A 16,867-nucleotide genomic window follows, 5' to 3' on the forward strand; every position below is an offset into this window, starting at 1 on the left:
TAGAGGAGCATAGGTCCCAGGTCACATCCCTTGGGCCAAGAAATCTCTCCTAATCCAGAGCACAGTCAAATCACAGGGGAAAAATGTTAGCAGCCCCCATTCCCTACCTTCATACTAGATAGGTCCTTGCAGGTAGCTTTGCAGGATGGTTGAGCTTGTCATTGGCAAAGCTAGAAGAAGACTTCCAGACTTTGTCTCCATTCAGTCCAGGCTAACCATTACTTGGCCCATTATATGAAGCTGATGGGTGGGAGATTCAGGACAGATAAAAGGCAGTACTTCTTTACACAGCACATAAACTATGAAATTTGCTACCACAGGATGTAGTAATGGCCTCCAACTAGGATGGCTTTAAAAGGGGGTTAGACAAAATCCTGGAGAATAAGTCTATCAGTGGTTACTAGTCCTGATGGCTATATGCTACCTCCAGTGTCAGAGGCAGTATGCCTATGTACACCAGTTGCTGGGGAACATGGGCGGGAGGGTGCTGTTACACTCACATCTTGCTTGTGGGATTCCCGTGGGTAGCTGGTTGGCCACTGTGTGAACAGAATGCTGGACTAGATGGACCCTGGGTCTGATCCAGTAGGGCTCTTCTTATGTTCTTATATCCATTCTTAAAGCCTTCTTTACAGTATCCCTAGACCGAAAGGTCCCTGGTAAGATTTTCTAGAGACCGCCCCCGCCATCTTTTGTCTGCAATATCTGGCTGAATCATCTAGAGACACCACTTTGTCCTTGTGCATCTGACGGACTTAGAGCAGGGCCCAGGTTTCAGAATCAGAACTCCTGGCTTCCGTAGCTGCACATTCCAGATATGATAGCTAAGCAAGCCTGATGTGTGCAGACACGATTTTCCACCTCTCCCTATAAGAGCTTGGTATGTTTGGGCTTCCTGAATAAAGTGGGGAGCAGGAGATGGGTTGGGTGCCTGTGACACTAGAGCATGCTAGAAACAGCAGGGCTAGAAGCTGGAAGTATGCATGGTGTGGAGGAGGGAATTTAAAATTGCATGGCAGTTTGGAAGGGAGAGAAGGCAAATCATAGAGGGTAGATTCCAGCCCTGGGGGTCCTAACTGTGGAATGCCAGGTATTCCTTCCCCTTCCCCTCCAAGTCTGCAAGATTTGTCTGCTTTTGTGTATCCTTTCCTCTAAACCTACAGGGAGCAGGTTGGACTCCCCTTCTCTGACTTCCCGCATCCAGGGATCCAGCCACACTTTCTACAGTGCCCTCTGGAAAGAGAACCTAGATTGCCTCCAGGGCTCTAAGCAGGGGTGCCGCGCCTCAGAGGAAGTGATCAAATCTGACCTGCAACAGGCTGCCAGTTGATCTACAGACCATGAAAGCAATCCTTTCTCCTCCCCATGTTTTTTTTTTTGTGCTTCCAACCCATCTGCTCACCAACCACTGGCTCTCACTCATAGCTGATTCCAGGCATCTGGGAGGCTTCCCCCAGGAAGGAGAAGGAGGAGGGGATCCTTTCTGGGACAGGATTCTCTGAGTAAGGAAAAGCAGGCCTAATGTCCCAGTGCTAGGCCCTAAATTGGCCCAGTGCAGACTGAGACTCCACAACATCTTTGAGAGGATTTTTTGTGTACTTATTCATAGCTTTAATTATAGGGTTATAGTCCACATGTTTAAATCATATATACTTCCCAATTGCTGACATGCATTCTACTCAAATCCTGTGCTTGAGAGTAGAGGTGGGAGACCCATGCCAGAGAACAAGTCAGGCGCTGTTTGCAAAATCTTCAGCGAATTGGATGGCCAACCCCCTCCAGAACTTCTGCCATGGTTTTCTTATCATTTGTCCCTTAAAGTCCTCAGGATGATGCCTCATATACTCTGAAGTGCCTGTGTCTCGTTTAGCATAATTGTAATGTGCTTCTTTAGTGAAGCAGTCACCGACAGAGAAATCCATAGCAGCCTTCAAGACTCGGTGATGGACTCCTACCCCCTGGATAGTCCTCCGGCCGATGGCATTGTCCAGAAAGGTGCTTCATCCAGCCCATGAAGCCCATCCAGGCTGAGCCTCAATTGACTAGTACTGGAGGTAGCAGTGGCTGCCCTTCATCTGGTAATTGCATATGGAGCCCCATGGCATCTGCAGAGATGAAAGCAGGGCCACTTCCAGCATGGAAAGGGATACACCAGCCCACAGCTGAAGCTGAACCCGGCACCCTCAGTAGTCACGAGAGGACGTTAAAAATAATAATCTGGGATAGCTTTATATATGGTGAGGATTTCCGTGTGGAGTCACCATCTTATTCCCTCCTTCGTTCAACCCAACTCTGCGCCCCCCAACAATGACATAATCAGGAGGAGTGCCCAGCTACTTGGTCCACAGGCAGCTCTTCCATGAGCCAGGGATAATAGGTGCTTAGCTTGTTTGGATGTTTCTTCCATCCAGTCCACATAGGAAACAATCCTGGAGGACAGAACAACTGTCTGGGATCCCGGAAAGGGCTCACTCATCAAGCCAACCTGGCTCCAAGTTGTGCTTTTGGCCTCCAAGTGGCAGAGCAGGGCTGCACCCTCTCCAACCTGAGAGAGGAAGACAAGAATGAGGCAATGCTATAGATCTGGCCTATCCCAAAAGTGCAGAGATGGGTGGTTCATTGGAGGATGTTTGGAGAGGTACTCACAGCTGCAGCAGGTAGGTAGCTAGAGCTATTCCTTATGATGCAGAACATGGCTGGATTGACCCCAGGATGCTCCTTGGCACAGTCTGAGGGTACTAGCACCTTGACTTGGTATGCATCGGGGTTGGCCTGAACGTCACCTGTTGAAAAACAGGTAAGCCAGCAAACTATTCCCCACTCACACTTGAACTGTGAGGCCCCATTCACTTCTCACTTCCGGGGGACAACTGCTCCACCCCAGAAATCCTACCATATTGCCCTGGACAAACCCCACCCAGTCAGGATCCTGCCTCCCATCTCCAAATGCCTTAACTCCACATCTGTACCCATCATACGACATCATTTTATTTCTGGACTAATTTGACTCAGGAATTGTTGCCTCTCCTTACATCCATCATCACAATCATTAATCTAGATTAGCACTGCATGCATTGCAAAATCCACCCTTTCCCTACTCTTCAGCCTCCATTTCAGCATATCTACACTACACCACAGATGTAAGGCCTAACTACATGTTATGGGGTCTGTGTTGTTGCTGATCCACATCTTTTCCACCCCACAGTTAACCTTTAGTGCATGGGATGTGACATCATTGCTTTCAGCGTTTTCCCACTCTGCCTCATTGGCTGATGTTTGCAAGGAGGTTTGGGGAAATGTTTTGTGTGACATTAGAATGCCACATGTAATGTAACTAAACATTACCAGGGAGACACAAGAGGAGACATGGGTTGATGGCAGCCATGTGTCCCCTGTGACAGATTCATATAGGACAAGGCTATCAATGGCTACTAGTCATGATGGCTATATATTACCAGCAGTATCAGAGGCAGTATGCCTCTGTAGGCTAGTTGCTGGGGAACATGAATGGGAGGGTGCAATTGCACTCATGTCCTGCTTGTGGGTTTCCCACAAGCAGCTGGTTGGCCACTCTGTGAACAGAATGGTGAACTAGGTTGGTCTGATTCAGCATGGCTCTTATGTTCTTACATGTAGCAGCACCTCTCTAGAGAACCTTGAGAGATGGAGTTCTGTGAGGGGTCATCTTTGATTGAGAATTCTCAGTACCCTCATCACACTATAATACCCAGGCTTCTTTGGGTGGGTGGGAAACCATGACAATTAAGTATAGCTGGTAGAAAATAAATTTGTATTGTAGATACAAGGGACTGGCCACTTCTACTCAGCACATCTGATCTCTGTAGTTCACATCCCAGCTGATCTTCAGCTAGAGTTGTTCATGTGGGCACACACATGCCCACATGACCCAATCTACATAGCACTTGGAAACAACAGCCAGGTCAACTCAAGCTCTGTGGCCTGCCTGCACAAATCTAGCTGCAGCTTGGTGCAGCAAGTTCAAAGGGATAGGTACTTAGGAAGATGCCTTATACTGGGTTAGACCGTTGGTCCATTTAATCCAGTATTGTCAACATTGACTGGAAGTGCCCTGCCAAGTTTTCAGGCAGGATTCTTTCCTAGCCCTGCCTGGAGGTGCGAGGGATTGAACCTGGGACCTCCTGCATGCAAAGCAGGTGATCTACCATTGAGCTATAGCTCCTCTACTGTGTGTTAAGGATAATGACTCTGAGTGAAGTGATCTTGGGGCATGCAACCCAGTTCGATAACAAACTTTCTCCCTTCTCTCCCCATCCCAGGGTTGGTGTCAAGGGTAGGCATGGTAGGGCACCTGCTGGGAGCCCACATCCCAGCAGGGGCCCACTGAGAAGACCCCCTGGAGTTGCTTCTCCTTGTCACCAATGCAAGCTGCATGTTCACCCGCCTCCTGCTCTGGCCCAGACAGTGGTGGAGGTGACAAGAAGGAGCAGTAAATGCCACTGCCTCCTTGCTCACTGGTTGTCAGCCTGTCAAGCAAACAGGTGGTAGCAATGATGAGAGAGAGGAGGATGAAGAGCAGTAGCAGCTGGTGACAATGGTGGTGAGAAGGTGGACTCCCTGAGGGAGAGGGGCCCACTGAAGGTGTCATGCTCAAGGGCCCTCCAAAGCATGTGTGTCCTCCCTGCCCCCCATACATATTCAGTTCCCCAGCATACCAGATGGAAGCATTTGCAGACCCATCACTTTGCAGCCATCCCAGGACTCCCCTGGGGAGAAGGTCATAGGAGTGACGTGTTGGTTAAAGGTGATGGGTTTCTGGAGGAGCAGCAGAGCCACACTGTAGTCACCAGAGACAGTGTACTGCGAGATCTTCTCATAAGGGAAAATCCCAGCCACTCGGATCCCTTGGACATGGCCCTTGGGATGGGTCAGTCCCACAAAGACAGTTGTGCTTGCTGGGTCCCTGCAAACATTGGGGGGGGGGGTAGAATAACTTTGTTCCAGGTCAGAGGCAAAGCAGAAAGGATCTAAATCCACAAGATGTAGTGATGGCCACCAATTTGGATGGCTTTAAAAGGGATTAGACAAATTCCTGGAGGAGAAGGCTATCTACAGCTACTAGTCCTGATGGCTATATGCTACCTCCAGTATCAGAGGTAGTATGCCTATGTCCACCAGTTGCAAAGGAACATGGGTGGTTACTGTTGCATTCATGTCTTGCTTGTGGGCTTCTCATGGGCAACTGGTTGGCCACTGTGTGAACAGAATGCTAGACTAGATGGGCCCTAGGTCTGAGCCAGCAGGGCTCTTCTTATGTTCTTAAATGGACCCCAGAACTGAGGTGCAGGGGGGAGCAGCAGGCTCAGAGATGGTCATATAACTTATCCAATAACAACTCCTTCATTTGTTCTAACGGTTTGTTCACATGGTCATAAAATATGGTAAACCAGAGGCTGAACTGTGTTAAAACTGGGAAACGAAAGAGGTTTCTCTTAATCTGAGCCTTTTCCTGGCTTCTCTTGAATCTCATGGTATCTCTCATCAGTGCTGCTCAGCATGGATTAGGCCATACAACCTTGCCATTATCTCCCCTTCCTGCCTACAATTTGGGGGTGACTGTCCCCTGCATCCTGGGTGGGCAGAATGGGTGCAACCTTCAACATGCACCCTGCGATGTGGTGAGGAGCCACTTTCAGCCTGAGGGCCAAATTCAATTTTGGAGAAGCTCTCAGGGGCCGCAATCCAATGGTGAGTGGGGCCAAGGGCAAAAGAGGTAGGGCCAAAATACCAACATTACCAGCACATCTTAGCTTAAAGCTCTTACTGCCAGTAATTAAGCCTTAGGGGAGGCATTTCAACCGTTCTGAATGGGGGGAAAGCTGCAGAAAAGCCAGGTAACTGCCCAGGTATCGGTGGTTGGGGGAGGGAAAGGGGTGTAGCCATTTGGGGCCCAGGCCTGAGGTTCCCCACCTGTGCTGTAATGAGATTATTCTCCCACCTCCCGACCATCATGCAGAAGGGAATGGGTGTATATTGTTCAAAGAACTGGAGTTCCATAAAAGGGCACTAGCTCTGATTTTATAGCATGTTTGAGACAAAAGGCATGTCTGAGAAGAGATTTGGATAAGAAAATACAAATGCTACCATTGCCATCTTGGGCTGAACCATCTAAATCAGCAGCAACAGTGCCCAAGAGATACTGAGTTGTTCCCACCCCCGCACCCCTGCCCCTCTAGATGGAGGTGACTCTGAACCAGGCCAGGAGGGCAGGTGCATCACTTACGCCTCTCTAACACACTGCGCTGTAGTCAGCACCCAGTAGCGGTTCAGGATGGAGCCCCCGCAGTTCTGATTCTCACATGTGGCAATGAGCACTTGCCAGGGCAAGGACAATTGTGCTGAGATCCATGCGAGCAGGGCTGGGGAGGGGAAAGAGGCCAGTCAGTGTGTGGTGGGGAAGGGTCAGAACCAAGAGGGAGGCCTGCTCACTCTACAGCGGAAGAGAAATGTGTGGAATGTCACTCCTGTAAGGGATGGTCTGGAAGGCACCGTGCCAACTTGGCAGAGTGCAATGACCTGGAGGAAGAGGGTCATGGGTCTGATCCACACTAGGAGAACTACTAAGCTGTCACTCACTCTCTGGTTCCTGTAGCAGTCTAAAGTTCTTTGCAGGGCCCAGCTGTTCCCAAGGGACTGTGTGGTTGTAGCGATGCCCTGCAGCCTTTGTGGTACTCTCCAGCCAGGGCAAGTAGTGGGGCAGACTGCTGAAGACATAGGGGCGGGAGCAGGCTTCATCAAAACTGCTTAACACCCCCACCTGAAGCCAGGCCCCACCCTGTGGGTCAGGGCAGATCAGTGGAGAGCCCACATCACCCTGGATAGGAATAAGGAGGAAGAGAGAGAGAAGTAGGTATGGAGGAGACATCTTAACCACAAACTCTTTCAGCAGCAGCCTTTGGGCCTGTTTTCTGTGCACCCATTTACTGGGTGCATCATGTAACATGGTAGCTGTTTAGAGTGAGTGCTAGTGGCATTAGTGTGCGTGTGTGTATGTAATATCCAGCTGCTGTTGTACAACCGCTTGAGTATTCCAGACAGCAAATTATGTGCTCTGACCCCTCCATCTTTACCAACTGAAGACAGATGTATGTGTGTGGACGGGAGAATTACTTTTTAAATCCGTACCCAGCTGGTATCAGCACTGAATCAAACAGAGATAAAGGTGGGTCTACGTTATGTCCCACTGTCAAGTTCCCTTTCACCTTGCAGACGCCTTCCTGGCCCATCTGGGCCTTGATGCAGAAGATGGCATTGGAGAGATGTTCTCCAGGCTGGTTGCAGCTGCTGATGCTCAGGATGTCTAGGGGATGTCTCAGTAGTATAGAAGGGCCTCCTGGAGTAAAGAGAGAACATGAAAGGTTAATACCTACTGGCCCTCAAATTGGGCTGCACAAATCCACTCCCTATGACAGTGGTGGGCAACTTGTGGCCCTCTGACTGTTTTGGCCTACAACTCCCATCAGCCCTAGCCAATGGCGAGGGCTGATGGGAGTTGTAGGCCAAAACATCTGGAGGACCACAAGTTGCCCACCCCATCCTATGTAATCAATGAGGATCATCAGTGGAGGGCAGGGACACACAAGAGGCATCATCAAAAGCCCAATAAGGCAGTAGAAGAAGGGAAGTAGGACAGAATGGTTAAAGAGGAAGCAGTCAAGAAGAAAGAGGCAGCCGGGGGAAGAGAAGGAATACTGGGGAGAGGTGTCCATGAGGAGGGCAGTGTAGAACCAAGGAATTTGAATTTAATTTGAAAGAAGATGAATGTTTGGCTGCAGGTGTGATGTGTCGTGACATTACATCATATCATATACGATTTCCAGCCAGGCCATTGCAGTGAACTATTTCGCTCTTGTCAAAGACAGTTAACTCTCTCACTCTTGGTTGAGCAAAGGATAGAAGGAAACTCTGAGGCCCCATCAGAGATAGGCTGGGATGAAAACTTTTCTCCTCTAAGTACCAGCCCAGGGACCCTAATCACTGCCTCATGTTACCTTGCTCTACAGAACTGCAGATATTGGAAGAACCAACAAGGCCATTTAATCTAACCCCCCCCCCCCCGACAGCTCCTCTCTACATTTAACCTATGCAGTCCAGGTCAGAGTGTACCACAAGCAGATTGCAAGTCCTCTACCCATCTTGAAGAGGAAGTGAAACCAAGCAGATATCTAGTACCACTCACCCTTTGGCACAGTCCAGCCCGGGAGCCAACAATTTCTGAAATCACCTATCATATCTGTCTTGTCTGAGAGACATGCAGATGCAATATGGGGCCCAAATTCCAGTGGTTTCTCCAGTTTCAAAAGCCCCAGGTTGTGAAGGTCCTGGTGCTCCCTTGAATGTGGGTGCGTCAGAGCTTGGTGGATCTGCACGGAATACATTGCCTTGGAAACGTCTACCAGCCCAGCCTGCACCAGTGCCAAAGTCTCCGAATTCTTACTGAAACAGGGAGACAGCAAGATTAAGTAGGTAAGCAGGGTGCTAGCATGTCACATAGCTGCAGCATGTGCACCAAACATTGTAGAAACTGGCCTTGAACACACTATCTGAGATACTGTTGTTATTTCAACTGTTGTTCTGCCATGTGTGTCCAAAAAGGCCCCTAAAAGCAGCTTTCATCAAATGCAATCAAATAAAATGTGCTCCTCCACCCCCATAATAGCTGCTCAACCTGTAAACAAAAAGATTATTACACAGGCGCCTTAAATGTTTAGTGCTCGCTCCTCCTGGAAATGCTGCAGTTCTGTGAAGTTCTCACCACTTGAGGGAATGCAACCACGATGTCTACAGAGCTCCCTTCTTAGTGCTGAAATACAAAGGGTCCATGAGGGTTTCCCAGACCCTTGATAGCTGGGACACAAAGACATTTCTAGATTAAAATTGGAAGTTATTTTTACATACATACACATATACGTAAATATCCTATCTGAGAACAAGCTCCTTGTCACTGTAAGGTAGGCCAGCTGATCATGTCTCCCAGCATCCCTTTGCTCAAGTCAGGAGCAAACTAAGTAAGATGCTAAACGCTCCACATGCAGCTCAGTTTATGATGATGATTTACACAATAGTTGCTGGGGGGTACAATATTTATTGGAACTACTGCTGTGGGGACCAATGTTTCTCAGCGCCAATGGAAGCTTTCCTTCCTGGGCTAGTAGCAGAGGTGTGTGTGTGTGTGTGTGTGAGAGAGAGAGAGAGAGAGAGAGATTTTCATTGGGGGAGGAAGGGGTTAAAACCCTATTTGTGTGCCATGGTTACAATGAATATGCCTCACCACCACCGCCAATGTGGCTTTTAAGTGTAAATAGAGACAAGAAATGGAGCTGCAAAATGATATGCTTAGCATCATGTCTAGTTTGGGGCTCGGGAATGGTGATGAAGGCAATGTTGGTGTTTCCTGGAATCCCACTTGCCTATCATTGGCAGCGCAGGCTGCATCAGGCGATATTCCTGTGTGTTCTTCCCCCCTGTTTTGGGATGATGATACCACTCACATATTGGCTGGTGGGGGGATCAATGCTGCGTAGGGCCTTCTCCAGTTGGCACAGAGTGATGAATACTTTCAACGTGGAGGAGGCTTCATTTCTCAATGCACAGTTCAGCACATTAGTGTGCCCCAGCATTAAGTCTGGGAAGCATGGATAGACAGAGACTCATACTGGATGGAACTGTTGGCAAAGGGTGTATCAGTTTAGTTTTGGGATGGAATACTGGTAGCAACCCCCCCCCATAAATTTGTATAGTGAGAGATTGGATGCCATAGCAACAAGACAAATATGATAGTCCTCACAACACCCACCCCCCAAGCTATGAACCATGATTTGTGGCTTGTGAGCCTTTTAGCAGCCATTATGAGGGGCTATTGTGTTTTTATGTTTTGCCCCACCATCATGAGGGCTAGAAACATAATCTGGGATCTCAACACCTCTGTGGGCACGTCCAACTGCTTCTGCACATTGACTGGGACCTCTACAGTTTTCCTCTTCCTACTGCTATTCCTCATGTTTCATATGATATTATTCAGGGGCCTCAGAAACCCTGGTGTGCCTGCAAAAAATTCCTGTGTAAACCTTTGAATTCCATGCATATTAAGTAAGTAAGAAAGAAAGCCTTAGGAATCTGAAACCACCATAATGTGAAGAAAGAAAGCAGATTCTAGGCATCATCCACAGTAGACCAAATGCTATTCCAAGGCACTGACACAATGCAAACCACCCTGAACTGGATAAGAACTAACGAACAGGGCACTCACATAAGGTTGGCACAGCTTGCTGTGGTTAAAATCCACCAGGGGTTGAGAATGGAGCCAGCACAGAAGTGTTGGATGGACAGTTTGAGAGAAACAATCCAGGGAAATTCACCCATTTCAGCCTCAGAGCAGCTTGGGCACTTGGGCGCAAAACCAGGCTGCAGGCCACATCCTGAGGGGAAAGACCAAAACATTATAAATGGATTTTCCTGCCTTCAGACCTCAGATTCTCTGACAGAAGTCTGAAGTGAGATGATCTAGTACAGTCTATTTCACTCCAGAGTGATGGCGGCGGAAAGGGGGGAGGAACTGGTGATCTGCGAGTCCCCAGATTTTGGGAGGGAACAGAACATGGAAGTTATTGGCTACATCACTCACCAACTCTGCGATCCATCACAATTGCCATCTTGTTAAGTTGGTAGGTGTGGGAGTTGCTATTCCATGCCAGTCCCATCGCACACTGTTTCAGTGTCACCCGCACAGGGTGTTGCAAGCTGGGAATCATGGAGATCGTTTTACTGGGTGGGGGAACTAGTGCGAGAGAAGGGCCAGGAAATGGGCTTTCCTCACGTTTGCTCTTGGGGGATCGTGGCCCTGCTACAATGACATGAACAGGTACACCTTGATTGACATCAGTTTCAGGTGTGGGTGATGGGAGCTCTGTAGGAGGCACTATTATGGAGTCCGGAGATGGCAAAGCCTTTAACGGCCTTGGGGTAGTAGCAGGTAAGATGATCACATGTGGTTGTGTGAATGATGGTGAAGTTTGGGGTGACTGGCTTGTGGGTGTTCTAGATGTTTGTTTGGTTGTGGAAGAGACTACAGACAATGACTGTTGCGCTGTTATGGATTTTACAGTTGTTGTGGGTGTTACAGATGATTGCTGTCTAGGTGTAGAGGATACTACAGAAGATGTAGTAGGCATTACAGGTGTTGATTGGTGGATTCTTGAGGGTATTATAACAATTACATGATTGGTTGGTGGGGAAGGCTTTGCTTCTTTTGATGCAAATGTAGAGTGCCCTGTAGTTATAGATATTAATGGTTTTGTAGATTTTGGCAATGAGGGTTTGGTTGTTTCCAATGGTGGCAGTTCAGTTGTCATGGCTGTTTCCAGTGGTGGCAGTTTGGTTGTCATGACTGTTTCCAGTGTTGTAGTTGTCGTGGTTTCTTCTAATGGTGGCGGTTCGATTGTTTCAGATACTCCATCTGTTTGTCCTACAACTGGCAGCATTACAGGCACTTGTAGGGTTGCTGAGGGAGACTGGACAGTTGGACCAAAAAACAGTCCTGTTGGGAATGTTATAGGTTGCCCAGTTGTTGAAGATAATTCTCCTTCTGTTTCAGACATCACAGATAATGGTGCTGTGACAGTTGGTTCACCATTAGTAGTCTTGTTATTTACTGCTCCTTCTTCCCACAACCACTTCAGATGGGTTAAAAGCTGGGCAGCCAGAATAGGAGCTGTGCAAACGCGCAAGCTCTGGCTTACCATGCCCATCGCCTCCCAGTGTCCGCTTGCTGGGTCATGACACATCACAGGACTGCCTACAGGCACCTGCAGCAGAAGAGGAGAGAGGGCATGAGAATCAGATATGGGATGAGACAACCGAGGTAGATCCTAAAATGTGTTCTGTTGATGTATCTTTGCTGGTGGGTCAGCTGCATATCCGAGGTGTTCTGCTGATGCCTCTCTGATAAGGGTTGTCTTTTCTTGTGTTCTGCCAGCACAACAGCGCTTCTGCCATGGGCCCCTCAGCTAGTAGATCTCAAGTACAGGATTACTCTGTTAGCAAATCCAAAGTATTTCTGCACAAGTTTCAAAAGAGAACAATCAAAATGATTCAGAACATAGGAAGCTGCCTTATACTGAGTCAGATCCTTGGTCCATCTAGTCCAGTAGTGTTGACACTGACTGGCAGCAGCTCTTCCAGGATTTCAGGCAGGAGTTTTTCCTGCCCTATCTGGGAATACTGGGGATTGAACCTGGGACCTTGTGAGTGCAAAGCATGTGTTCTACCACTGAGCTATGGCCCCTCCTGGGTACCCCTGTGACTCAGAAAATGGAAGCAGTGCTGGAAATAGGTCAAGAGGAGCACACTTATTGCTCAAAACAGTAATGACCAGGTTCTTGATGCCATAGCAAGCATAAGTGGGGGTTTCTTGTGAGAGTTTCAGGGAATTCTTGGCCCTGAGTGCCAGAGGAAATATAACAGTGAAGATGCTGTAAGGGACTATATTGTCTTGGAAAGCAGAGAAGAAGTACTTTCCATGCCCACTGTCTTGACCCTGAATCCATTCATATGGATTACCCTGCAATCTGTGTGGTTAAACACCTCTCTTGCAACACACAAGTTCCAATCTTCTGTTATGCCAGGCCAATGCGTAGCACATTCTGATGTCACCAAAGCTTTCACGCTAATATCCTTCAATTGCCATCTTTTGGATCCTGTGGAGAAGGAGAGAAGACCCTCAGCTACAAAGTCTGATAGTATAACCCAGGGGATCTACCACGATGCTTTTCACTCTCACTCTGTAATCAGTACTGTGTGCGCATTATGTGTAAATGACGTACCCCCCCCAAACAAATTCTCAAACAAATTCTGAAAGTCCCCCTGAACCTCCCCTCAAGATTCTGAACTTTCACCCAGGAGTGACCCTTCAAATATTTCCATAACCATAACAGCTATAAACCATTAATTTAAAAATTAATCTTGACACTCTTGGGATGCTAAACTGTGTGTCAAATACCATTTGCTATACTTGTACAACAATTATCACGGATGTGCCAGACACACCCAGCTCTGCCTATAGTTAGCTATTTTTAAATAACTGCAGACTTATCTGTACCAGTGGCTTTGACCCTGGCCTGTAGTCATTTTCCCCATAAATGTAATCCTCTAAATCCTGATGGAGCACCTTCAAACTCACCACGTTGGCCTCGTTTCAAAATTCTACATTCTTCCTGCATGTTGTAAGGTTTATGTTCCCGAGGGACACAAACTGGCCATATGTCTTTCTTTCTTAGATCAAGTGGTTGGCCAAGCATAATGAGTCCCAAGTCATTATTGGGCATTGTATCCCAGGAACTGAAGCCCCGATGTGGCAGGAACTGGCTCACTGTCTTGGTGGAGACACGCCCATGAGACCCAGTCAACTCTATATGGCTTGGTTTCCTGCAAGGCAAACATGGCAGCTCATTTTAAACACAATCAAAGGGATCAGCTCTGTTATCCTGAACTGTGGGCCTTACCACAGCCTGTAAACCAGGGTTTACAGTGTGGTTCCCATGGGTATTAATGTGCCCCCAGACACCTTCTTTGGTGCTCACTAAGACACTCTACTTCCCCCAATGTCGCTTTAAGTAATATTTTTTTTACTGGCAACTGGGATTACTTCAAAGAAAAGTGGGACCCTCTAGCAGCTGCCATCTTAACTTCCTATGAATGCCTCTGGACAGGTTATTTGACCTTTGTGACTAGCCATGCCCACCTATGGCAGCCATTTTCTGGTTGTGCCCAGGACAGTTTCTCAAATGTCCAAATGTGCGCACAGGCCCCAAAGGGTGGCCAACTTCTGCTGTAAACTGTTCAGGCACGAGGTTCCATTGCAGAGTCAACCATTCCAGGACCAGCGCTAACAACCCTATCAAGAAAAACAGTTCCAATCTCTCACATTACTCACATCAATAGGAAGCAGTTGGCTGCTGTCAGGACCCACCAGCTGCTCAGCACAACGCCTTGGCACCTCTTGCCATTGCCATATACGTTCACTAACCATGGTGCTTCCAAGGTCTCATTCTGTTCTGAGGGCACAGTGTGGGCTTTGTCCCAATTGGGTCGCACATGATGAAGGCCACAGACTGTAGGGGAACAATAGAATACTGTCGGATCTTCCCTCCCAAGCATCCTATATGTGGTAAATGTAATACATGCTCCAATGGGAGTTTACGTAATGGATACTGAGCTGGGAAAAACCGTAACACTTGAAAGTCCCTTCAGTGGCTCACCAATACTCCAGGAAGGTTTAGTGGATAGAAACATCTAGTGTAAGTGGTGCCACACACTCTACCACAGTAAAGTATGGGGAAGTCAAAGTAAGATGTTGGTAGCGCAAGGATTTTATGTAATGCAGCATTGACTTCTAAACAATAGTTAATTGTTATGGGCTAATCTCCTGTACTTGTGTCTTCCCATTCAGTTATACCACTTCATCCAAAAGAACACTGAGTTTCTGGGTTGCACAAGCCTCTTCCCCAGCCCTCCTTTCTTCCCAGAACGGTGGGTCAGAAATGTCCTGGCCCTGGTCATTGTTGCTTACAGCTAGAGGAGGAGGACAGAAGCAGCTGGAAGAGGGCACAGAGCCCAAACAGAACCTCCATCCTTCCTCTCGGTGGCAGAGGGAGGCCGGGGAGTCATAAAGGGGCATCATAGGGAAGGTGAGATGAGACAAGGTAATCCACAGGCCCCACTGGAAGAGGAAGTCAAGTCAGCACTTGAGAAGTCTGGAATGGAACCTCTGAGTTCACAAAAGTCTCATCTGTGACCTCAGCTTCATAGAGCTCTAATAACCTGACATGCAATCCCCGATATGACCCTAATTGTGTGCTTCTGCCATCCCCAATCCTATGCTGCAGCTCATTCAATTTTGTTTCAAAGGTGCATCTATTCCAAGCACATCAGCCCCAAGCTCCCCACTCCCCATCACCACTATGTATGTATATATGGAAAACTATAATGCAATGATGGACAGTGCAGTATTCTAAAAGTAGGGATGCTAATTATATGTTATGGTGTCGTCATGCTCTGGAATAAGGAGCATTTACAAATATAAGGGATCGCCTGGCAACCTATTGGTATGTGAATACAGTATTATGGAATTCGCAAACTCTAGTTGCATTTGCCTATGTTAACTGATGGGGGTTCTCCCAACTTTGTACACCAGTGTTAGCTGTCTGTGTAGTCATGCAGGGTATGTACGTTCTCTGTTGTGACACCAGAAATGTGACATAATATATCCTCCTCAGTCAGGCCTCTACGAATTTTCTAACTTCTTCCCCAAAAGCTGTACTCTTGTGCCAAACTTGTGAGAGTTTATAGTTAGGATATAACAAGAGTTATGATATATGCCATTTCGGGACTCCAAAAGCAGGTAATTTTTTTAAAAGTGACAAAAATAAATACAAAATAATTGACATTTTGGCAGCAGGTGAAACTCTGTGTTTTAGCAGCTTTTAAATATATAGTTTAACTTTTTTGTGCTTATTTTAGTGTATAATGTTTTATTATGCTTTTTTATTATTTAGAACTGCTAGCTTTTCAGCTGGCTACTAGCAGTGCCTTTAGCAGCCGCTTGATGTGCAGATATTACCAGGACCTAGTGTTTACTGCCAATGGTGTGAAAAACTTCACCTGCTCATTTCTGCACAAAACAACTGTTGTTGTTTTCTGGTCAGTTGGCAAGCCCGTGAAGTCATTCTGAGCACAATTTTACAAAAAGGCAATTACAAAATATAAAAAGACAGCCTCCCCCAACCTGGTGCCTTCCAGATTTTTGGGATACAACTCCCATCAGCCTCAGCCAGCATAGCCAATGGCATGCTGGCTAAGGCTGATGGGAACTGTCATCCAATCTATATGGAGGAAACCAGGTTGAGGAAGGTTTCTCATCAACATTTTTAGGATGCCCCCGAAAGACCTGATGTGGTCCCCACTTTTAATAAAATTAGATTGTTTCGATGGGCCTGGGTAACTTTTTGAATTTTCAACATGGGTCTATTTCACACAAACTCTTCACAACCTGCAAACAGAATGGTAATGTGTTGAGCATTTTACCAAATCATAGATTCAAGTATTACTGTACAGCTAAACATACACGTAGACATTAAAAACTATACATGTGAACGTAGCCTCATTTCACGGTTACCTAGTTTTAGAATGTTGATATTTATTACAATTTACTGCATCCTATGTGGGGTGAGTCATAAAAAACCCACCTGGGCACCCCCCCCCCCCGATAAAATGGCCACTAAAACAGAATGTACCGGATGGTTTCAGTCTAGTAAAATTAAATGCTACCGAAAGTTGCAAATTCCAGCTCTTACATCCCAATATTTTGGGGATGCATTAAAAAAAAAAAAAGCCCTCTGTGGTACGTATGAGCGACTAAACTGAGGGAAGCTAGTTTTCCTCTCACACGAACTTGATGCTTGGGCGGCAAAAGTCGGACAGCCCGCCCCTGCTCAAAATGGCGCCGACATGGTGAGGGCTCAGTGTCCCTCCCAACATGGAGCCGATGCTGCAGGGCGCTTCCCTGTGAACCGCCCCAACCTGCCTTCCCCAATATGGCAGGCCTTGAACGAGACACCTCCCCTGCGATTGGACCGCTTGCTACGCTCGCCCTTTCAAAATGGCGTCAACTCTCCGAAACGGCTCTTCTGATCACGACGCCTCCGCGCCACACTCAAGATGGCGGTAAAAGGACCGCTCTTTATTCTGGGTTTGCATCCTTCCTCTCCCCACAGATCAAAAAGAACCGGCTAAGGGCGCAATGCTATGCATGTTTAGACAAAAAAAAAAAAAA

At 47.4% G+C, this 16,867-nt stretch overlaps 1 protein-coding gene and 1 pseudogene across 1 annotated transcript; both read right to left on the reverse strand.

Moving 5' to 3' along the window:
• Positions 1-1,379: 1,379 nt before the first annotated feature.
• LOC146353275 (uncharacterized) lies at positions 1,380-14,666 on the reverse strand. Its single transcript, XM_084829707.1, has 13 exons — positions 14,609-14,666; positions 13,970-14,147; positions 13,217-13,461; positions 12,598-12,734; positions 10,664-11,843; positions 10,289-10,457; positions 8,219-8,475; positions 7,242-7,372; positions 6,616-6,853; positions 6,263-6,398; positions 4,695-4,942; positions 2,647-2,783; positions 1,380-2,545 (listed from the first exon to the last, which is right to left on the reverse strand). Exons 1-13 carry the CDS (start codon positions 14,664-14,666, stop codon positions 2,282-2,284), a joined length of 3,378 nt encoding a protein of 1,125 aa, XP_084685833.1. The 3' UTR covers positions 1,380-2,281.
• On the reverse strand, positions 1,753-2,100 carry LOC146353276 (NADH dehydrogenase [ubiquinone] 1 subunit C2 pseudogene; annotated as a pseudogene).
• Positions 14,667-16,867: the final 2,201 nt, after the last annotated feature.

Source organism: Heloderma suspectum, chromosome 2 (assembly GCF_057233095.1).
Source record: "Heloderma suspectum isolate Gila_16-S chromosome 2, 16-S_ref, whole genome shotgun sequence".
NCBI lineage: Eukaryota > Metazoa > Chordata > Lepidosauria > Squamata > Helodermatidae > Heloderma > Heloderma suspectum.